General features: G+C 37.8%; 1 protein-coding gene across 1 annotated transcript in view; it reads left to right on the forward strand.

Annotated features, from left to right (window-relative positions):
- The window catches only part of ACSL1 (acyl-CoA synthetase long chain family member 1), a 38,266-nt gene extending 29,222 nt beyond the window's left edge, over positions 1-9,044 (forward strand). Inside the window, exons 13-21 of the mRNA XM_030946946.1 lie at positions 601-735; positions 1,471-1,566; positions 2,581-2,653; positions 3,348-3,436; positions 5,786-5,902; positions 6,262-6,405; positions 6,940-7,041; positions 7,143-7,214; positions 7,414-9,044. Coding sequence (XP_030802806.1) covers positions 601-735; positions 1,471-1,566; positions 2,581-2,653; positions 3,348-3,436; positions 5,786-5,902; positions 6,262-6,405; positions 6,940-7,041; positions 7,143-7,214; positions 7,414-7,554 — 969 coding nt within the window. The 3' untranslated portion in view covers positions 7,555-9,044. The remainder of the gene's footprint in view (positions 1-600; positions 736-1,470; positions 1,567-2,580; positions 2,654-3,347; positions 3,437-5,785; positions 5,903-6,261; positions 6,406-6,939; positions 7,042-7,142; positions 7,215-7,413) is intronic.
- Positions 9,045-9,101: the final 57 nt, after the last annotated feature.

The following is a 9,101-nucleotide window of genomic DNA, read 5'->3' on the forward strand; positions in this document are numbered from 1 at the left end:
GCAGGGGGGATAATGCTGCAGTCTGCATGGTTTCGGTCATAATGCTGAGTCTTCCTCTTTCCAAATGAATGTACTAATGTTTGGCTTGCTGTTGAGCCTGCTCTCTGGCTTCCTAAGAATAACTGGAAGGAGCCTTTGAAAAGTGATCTTAAGGGCAAATTTATATATGCAAGACAGATCTCCATTTGGTGTTTCTGAAGTGACCTGCATCTCCTCACAACACCATATTTTACATTATGTATTATGGTAGGGTTCTTTTCAGAAAATGCTGAGGATTATGCTCAATTTGAATTTTGATGATACTAGAATAGAGAAGTAAACCATCCATTTTCATTCATACATTTTAATGAAGAAATTATGCATTGAAACAACATCACACAGTTTGATGGATATCAAGAATTAGTTAAGTGCTGATTTCAACTCTTGAACTGAGGTCAAAATAAAAATTCACAAGTATTTCTTACTAGAATTAAGATGCCTATCAATAAAGGTTGTTTTAATTTATTTGGTTTTCACTGTTGAGTCTCTATGCATGCAAATGTAAGAAAAAGGGAATGGTAGTCCATGAGAATTCTAACCATAATTCATCTTTCTTAATAGATTTTTGGGCAGGCAGATTCTTCAATAAAGAGGTGGCTGCTGGACTTTGCTTCCAAGAGGAAAGAAGCAGAACTCAGAAGTGGCATAGTTAGAAATAACAGTTTCTGGGATAAAGTCATCTTCCGTAAAATACAGGTATGCTTGAAAGCCTCTGAGTTAAACTTCGCAATTGTTGGATTTCCTACCAATACTTATAATCTGGTATGTCTTTTTCACTGAGTTAAGACTACCTGGCTACTCAGAGTAAAAATCAGAGCTGTCTTTTTATTTTCAACCTCATTTTTTCAATTCCCTTAGTTGTCATAGTATCAGCTCACTGTATTAAGGAAGTCACTCTGAAACAGTCTGGTGCTTCTCTCTTACTACTTTGAAAGCAAACATTGTCCTTCTGAAGGAAGAATGCTAAGTATGACACAGTGCCACCTGTAACCCCCACTGTCTTCTCCCTGTTTGTCCCTAGTAAGTCATGCCTGCTGTTATATCTGGCACTCACTTGCTATGGCCTTAACCTTGCTGTACAACATGCCTATGTTGCTGCTTTTTGTAGCATTTAGGATGTATGAGAAACTGATACAAGGCAGTTAAATATAAAGCCATCACTGTAAGGCCATGGCTTAAGCTCCTTTTTGCAGAGTCTGCATTGCAGTGACCCCATGTACAGATACTTTGTTTGAGATTCTGTATCTCCCAGCCATTAATGAGACTAGAAACACTGCAGAAAAACAGCTTGCAATAGCAGACTAAACTTCTACTCTCTAACATTTATGGGTGGCACTGTAGGTGAACAGTGGCTAAGGGTGTCATAGAAGATGACTCTGGAAATATTTCTAAAATGCTTTTGGTGTCCACAGTATCTTGTGTCTGTTGTAGGCAAGTTTGGGAGGAAGAGTAAAGCTGATGATCACAGGAGCAGCACCTGTGTCTGCAAGTGTACTGACCTTCCTGAGAACAGCTCTTGGCTGTCAGGTGAGTTGCCTGGCCTTAAGTCCTAAACCCTAAATAGTTTAACACCTGGCTCCAGCTTTGTTAGAGCTTTTCTAGCAGTCTGATTATATAGATGGCTCTTTCTAGTGTTCTTGGAGATGATACAAGTGGATGCTCTTTTCTTGAGTTCCTCTCAGTCCCCTGAAATTTCTGTATTCATCCCAAAGTCTTTTAACTGAAGTAACCAGCTGGCCTGTCTTAGAGCAAAGATTTTTTTCGTGGGCTTCAGTAAGCAATAAATTTCCTACTTTATTTAATTTTCTGGAGTTTGCCTTGCTTACAGAACTATTTTTAACTGCTGTAGAAAATCTTATAATCAATGTGGTAATATTGTAGTGTTGCTGTTTTGAACATGAGGTGAATCAAATTGCACATGTTGCATTCATCTTCAGAGCCTCTTAAAAGTATAAGATTTTGGAGGTAAAATTTGAACAACTATGGCATGAAATAGAACAAATATGTTGAAATTAAATAAATTCAATTAAAATTAAATTTCAAGGATAGAAAGCAAAAAAATCTAAAATGTCAGGCTTCCATAATTTCCTGAAGTTTTTCAGTGGTGTGCTGGTGTATCAATGCGTTTTGCATAGAAAATGGAAACCTGTCATGTGTATAGCAATCACAGAGCTGTCATGGGGCATAGGGATTCCATTTCTGGCTGTCTCAGACAAACCTATTTTTAAATTATGTGAATGAAGTCACTACTAGTGCTATGGTTCTTCACTTCTTTCTTGCTTCTTCTGCTGTTTTCTGTTTTAGTCTAAACAGGTGTCACGTGCTGTGTGAAAGTACATATTGGAACTGAACATGGAATATTAGCACTTAAAACTGTGTATTGTGATAAAACTAATATTTCAGGGTTTTTTTAGAAGGTGAGGGTTTTGGTACTCAAATTTAAACAATTAGAAGAAAATAAACATAATATTAATTGCATTTTAATGAAGAAACTGTTGAAAAGTAATGGTCTTTAGATTATATTTCGATTTCACCTTCTAGTTCTATGAAGGTTATGGACAGACTGAATGCACAGCTGGATGCTCCCTGTCATTGCCTGGTGATTGGACTGCAGGTATGATGTTCAGCTGTCTACCTGTCTGTTAAATTTTAAGATTACTGAAATTTTTAGAGGTTCCTGATCACTTTGTTTAATCTTCACTAACTTTATCCCTGATCACTCTATTTAATCTTCACCTATCATGAAGGATAGGATTGGTTTTCTTCAAGAGAAATAAAAAAATTTGAAGAGATCCCTTGACATTTCTACCCCTAAATAGCTATGAATGTTCTGGAATTCAGACTGCTAATAGGATTTTTTCTTGTAAGTTGAAGTAGCTTGAGGAGAAGGGAGGTCACAGTATTAACCCTTGTAGTTTCTATCAAGCACAAATCTTCTGTGTATAAAGGCAGTACTGGAAATACAAATGGCATTTTTTGGTGTTAGGAATCAAGAGTTTGCACTTCCCTGAGCCGTTACATCTCCAGTTCCCGAACTGAAATAATATTGCTAATGGAAACTGTATGGGACTTCTGCTACTTAAATATGTCTGTAGAGTGAGGATCCTGATTATAAGAAAAAGCAAGCTTGAATACATGGTTCAGCTTGTAACATTCTTAGAGATATCTGAGAATTTAATGTTTCAGTCCTGGCGATCTTAAGCTACCAGAAATCAGTTTTCCATCTTTCTTCAGTGTATAAGCAGCTTATTTTTTTCAGAATCTGACTAAAAAGCATCAGGCGATTGAAATGTTACTCTATTTAATAGGTCATGTTGGAGCACCAATGCCATGCAATATCATCAAGCTTGTTGATGTACAAGAAATGAATTACTTGGCTGCCAAAGGAGAGGGTGAGGTAAGTAGTTTCAGAAAGGCAGTATGAGCCTCTTGGGAAATTTTGGAAAATGTTTTTTTTTCCTAAAATAACTGAGTTTTGTAAAAGTGCTAAACATGGCCTGCTACATAAAATCTAAGATGCCTGCATGCCATACCAGTTAATGATTCACAGAAGCAAATCAGGAAATAGTAAATGGGAGGGGAGAAGAAAGAGCTTACATAGCAATGTTATCCCACAGGTTAACAGCTGGTTTTATGACCATACATAAGGCTGTTTGACAAGGCAATGTCTTCCAGCTGTGGAATAGCTGGGACGTGTGGCCACATCATAGTGCAGCTACCCTTCAGCAGAATGCTGGCAGAGGGCTTCCCTCCCACCCTGCTGCCAAGGGCCAGAGAACAGCTGATGCATACAGCCAGTTACCCAGCTTGTGATGTGTGAGATGAGGTCATTTAAAGTGGCTGGGAACTTCTGAGAAACGGACATCAAGAACCATGAAGGTTGCTGATGATTTGTGATGTCTGCCTGCACATTTTTATGAACTTTTTTATGCAATCTGCACAAATTGAACACGTATGTTTTACAAATTGCATTTTGAGGACTCAGCTTTACATGTGATGCTATATGCTGTCTTTTACAATATTTTTTCAAAGTTAAGTGTATACAGATTTAACTTTGTATATACTTTGAACAGATGTTCATGTAGTAATTTATTTTCCCCAAGTCTTGAAAGCGGGTTAACTGTGATGTCTTTCATATGCTTTCAAGAGGCTCTGGGGGCAGCTGGGGGAGCAAGAAATTAAAAGTAGTTAAGCAAGTAACTGATTTATGGCTTATAGGATTTATAATATTTCTTTGTTTTAGTTGTGATTCGTATGAGTCTAGAAACAAATCATTGAGCTTTAATTCCCAGAAATACTCAAGGATTTAGTTGGTCTTTGTGGTGGGAAGCTGCTTGCAAGTGAAGAACAATGTCAAAATTCTTCTATCTTGCATATGACTCCATATTTAGTCTTCATCAGCAAGTTTTGCTTCACTTTCAGTATGTTCTTAGAGCTTGGTTTGCCAGAGGAACTGAGTATAAATTCTTCTAATAAGAAATAGTTAAATAGTTTTAAAAAATACCCTAAAAGTGTTTTGCTTTCACTTAATGTGAAAATGTGCTGCATTAGGAATTACTTTGGACTTACATTAAGGGGCTACCATTTTTATTCATCAGGTGCCATCTTAGTCTTTCAGGCCTAACTTCCTCAGTATAAACTATTCTAAATATAACCAAAAAGTATTGTAACTTGCTTCACACAACTCAAAGCCCATGGCTTTTGAATTGGCTCTCCTTGTGCATTGGCCTAAAAGAAATATTCTTCCTTGTTTTCCGTTTTTCATCTGGGTTAAATATTTCTAGTTCCCTTCTCTGAGAGTAAGCGTGCAATATCTGCTCTGACAGCCTTGATTTTCACTTTTGCCAGTCAAGAAGAACAAATATGTGAATAGAATTATATATGAGCATATGCAGCGGAGGTCTCAGTGCCAGCTAGCAGGATACAGATAAATGGTTGGCTGTCTCTACTGGGAAAAACTGTGGCCTACTGCCTTCTGTGATCTCAGGGGCTGTGAAAAATTAACGTTTGATTGATCAGTCTTTGACTTGACTGGGACATGTAGAGTTTTCTTTTATTTGTATCCTTGAGATAAGGTCTGTTTTAGAACAGAAATTACTTGCTTTGCAAAATACTACTTTAGTTTGGTCCCAAGTTTGTTACTGTCTCCATAAGGTCATGAGAACCCTCACTAATACTCTGGTCTCCCTCCTATTGACAACATCTCATGTTCATTATATTGTAGCTCACCAGCATACTGGGTAGGCACTGAAAGTTTATCAAAAATTGATTGCTGTGCTATATTGGTAATTCCTTCTACCCTAATTTTTGGACAACAAATGTGTCATTTGCTTGAAACACAACTGGTTTTTTCTCCATTGGTTTTTGCACAATGCCCCTGCTGTTTACCAGAGCTGAAATGAACATCTTGCCAGGCTGAGAGACAGTATTTCTGGATCTAGCAGAATTTTTTCGCGTAAACAAAACCAAATTTCTTCTGATAGGTTCCAATTATTCAAATAGTGGGTAGGAAGACTACTGCTAGACTGGAACAGATTAGATCCTTCCAATTGCTTCTTATTCTGTTTCATACCAATGGAAAACATTTGTTCTCTAAAAACCATGAGTAGAAGTTCTTGTACAAACACAAACTTCTTCTTGCCTTTATTAAAAAGGCATTAAGAACTGTTGGAGGATGAATTTGTTTATAGTAGTGATTGCTAACCTCCCTTCACTATAGCATATATTAACAAATGGCTCTTTTCAGGTGTGTATTAAAGGGGTAAATGTGTTCCGTGGCTATTTGAAAGATCCGGAAAAAACAGCGGAGGCTCTGGACAAAGATGGCTGGCTTCACACAGGAGATATTGGGAAATGGCTACCAGTAAGTTAACTTACACAGCTGCAATGATACCTTCATAGTTACTGGCAGAAATTTAATAACTAGATTAGAAAACATTTGGTGTTGAACAGAGTTAGTTAGGTGAAGGACAAGAATTTGTGGATAATTGCTGTTGTAGCTGAATCTGTGTGCCTGGGCCTAAAAAAGTATTGACAGTGCTAGTGCTGAGGCTTTCCCCACTATAGATTAGATGGATACATAACCTATTTTCTTCGAACACTAGTTTGACTATTCTCTGGCTCTAACACAGTTTCACTGTGCCAGTGTGGCATGCCTAAGGTGTGTAGATTGGTTTTTCACTTGAAGTGCCTCCTCTAAGTGAAAGTTATTTCTGCCAACAGAATGGTACATTGAAGATCATTGACCGGAAAAAACACATATTTAAACTAGCCCAGGGAGAGTACATAGCACCAGAGAAAATAGAGAATGTGTATCTGAGATGTGAAGCTGTGGCACAGGTATTTGTCCATGGAGATAGCTTGCAGGTAAGCATTTTTCAGGTAATTTTAAAAATTAATGCAAAAGGAGACTGCAGAGAAGTCTTCCTTTCTTCCTTCCCCTCCCCCAAACTTTGGGACTGAAATGTAAATTTTTATTGTAAACTATTGTCATTATGCATTTTAGTTCTGATTGGATTCCAGCAGTTACATAGCATGTTTCTGGATTTAGTTTCACACCAGGTAGTGGAGCTGAACTAACTTGCATATTAATGACTGTATATAAGTTGCTAACAGTGTGCAGTGGGAAAAACCCAAAAAACAAAAACCAAAACAGAAAAACCCATGCACACCAAGAAAGAACCTGGATATCTTGGTGGTTTTCAAGTGTAAAGAAAAATGTGGGTCTTAATTCTTTCAGTTCAGCTGAACTGAACTGCACTTGCTGTGTTCAGGTAGGCATCAGAGAAAGCTGCTGACTTTACAGCAGGATCAGAAATGCTCCCCAAAGAAATGTATAGGAACTAAAGTGTTGCCTTAGGAAATTTTGTCAAGCTTTTCCCTTTTTTTTTTTTTTTTTAGGCGTTCTTAGTAGGTGTTGTGGTACCTGATCCTGATACTCTGCACAACTGGGCCAAGAAAAAGGGATTTGAAGGCTCCTATCAAGAGCTATGCAGAAACAAGGTAAGGCATATCTAACTGAACAGTTAGCTGCTCTGCATCAGCTTTTTCAAGTTGCTACTTATGGAAGCATGAAGCTATATAACGTATTTCTGTATCTACAGGATGTAAAAAAATATATTCTGGAGGACATGGTGAGAATTGGGAAAGAATCTGGTTTGAAGTCATTTGAACAGGTATGCTGCTTATGAGAACCAAATACCTAATTCTTTAAACTTGTCAACACCAATATGATCTGATTCTCCAAGAACTGCTTTTAATTTGTGTCTGGAAAACTTTTCAAGTGATGGGCTGTGGTAAGATGTCTGGGCAAGTTTTTAATAGTATTGTCTATTTCAAGGAATACAGCTTGGCTAGTAACTTTTTATTTTCCAGGTGAAAGACATTGTCCTGCACACTGAAATGTTTTCTATTGAAAACGGCCTGTTGACACCAACACTGAAGGCGAAGAGACCAGAACTGCGAAAATACTTCCAGTCACAGATAGATGAACTCTATTCTAATGCCAAAATGTAACTGCAAATGGAATGAGGAAAGTGGCACATGTCTGTCTACTGTTGGCCTTCGTATCTGTATTTTGACTACAGCAAAAATAGGGAAGGAAACTGTGCAATCATTAACTTGTACAAAAATGGGTACTTGCCATAGGAACATTGAAGAAATGGAACACTGCCTTACTGTCAAGTCGTGTTGCATACTGTTTTTATGGTGACCTACAATTTCCAAAAAGAGCCTTAACTATAAATGGTAACTATATGTAAGTTATTTAATATTTCCTTGGTCAAAAATGGGACTCACCTTCACCAAGGAGCTAAGGTTTTATTGCCAGCATGTTTGCTGTCTGCAGTGTGTTTTGCAGCTGTCAATTCCATAAAGGATTTGGCAGGTTTGAAAATGCCTCTAAGTATCTTGCATTCTCAGAAAAATTACTTTAAGCTGTTCAAAACCGCCCCCCCCACCCAACCACCAAAAAACCCAAACCCTTACAGTTTGCATGGCTGGTATCACATCTTTTGTTAATCCCAGTATTAACTGGGGCAAGGCGTCTGAGCTGTATCTCCCCTCTACATCTGCAGCCAGTTATAGGATGTACTTCTATAAGGTAGAAGACAGCACTCCACACAGAGAGGATTGATGAATAGAAGTTCCTCAGAGTCTGCATATGGTGGTTCTGCACTGTGTGGATGCAGTTCATTCAGCAATTGTAGCCTCTGCTACATTAGCATGATTCTGGAGTGGTGCCAGCCCTGCAAATGAGCAGATCCCAACTCTGGCAAGAACACTAGAGACCTAAAAACCAAATCAGAAGGCTGGGCTATGCTAACAGTCAGGGTAAACATTGCACCTGTACTTGTTGCCCTGTAATGAACTTGTATTTAAAATGTGTTTTTATAAAAATGTGCCAGGCCCTCTCTAAGTGGAAGAGCTTCTGACATAACCTGTTTTCTGTGCTTTATGTATGAGCCACTGAGTTCTCTTCACTGAATAGCAAAATAGGTCAGGTAGAATGTTTTTGCCTGATGCTTTGCAGCAATTGGAATGATTTGTACATGCCAACAGAACTGTGTGTTGGCCCAGGATAGGTATTTGTTCAGGGATAAAAACCTAATTCCCAGATAAATTGCAAAATAATAACCTAGTTATTATCTTTTGTTTGGAAAATCAGCAGAAATACGCCTTATTACAGCATAAGTCTTTTGCTATCCTTAACAGAGTTGGTTTTGCATTAACATCCATTGCTGTTTTTTGAAAACATGGATACATGTAAAATACAAGCACAACAAGGTTTGCACTAAGATTTGTGTGTGATTGTAATGCACTACTCTGTAGCATAATTTCGTATGTGTATACAATTCAGGTACACAAATCCAAGTCAACTGTTAGAGCAGTAGTTTTACATTGAAATTCAAATGTTTGCTTAGTGTTGGCTATTTCTATGTTTTATAAAACCAAAACAATTTTCAAAACCAATGAAGGAAACCAAAATAAATATTTCTGCATTTCAATGCTGTGATGTGTTTGTTTATCAAGGAAAAATGCTGCTGACTAAGAAGTCCAGGTGT

Source organism: Camarhynchus parvulus, chromosome 4 (assembly GCF_901933205.1).
Source record: "Camarhynchus parvulus chromosome 4, STF_HiC, whole genome shotgun sequence".
NCBI lineage: Eukaryota > Metazoa > Chordata > Aves > Passeriformes > Thraupidae > Camarhynchus > Camarhynchus parvulus.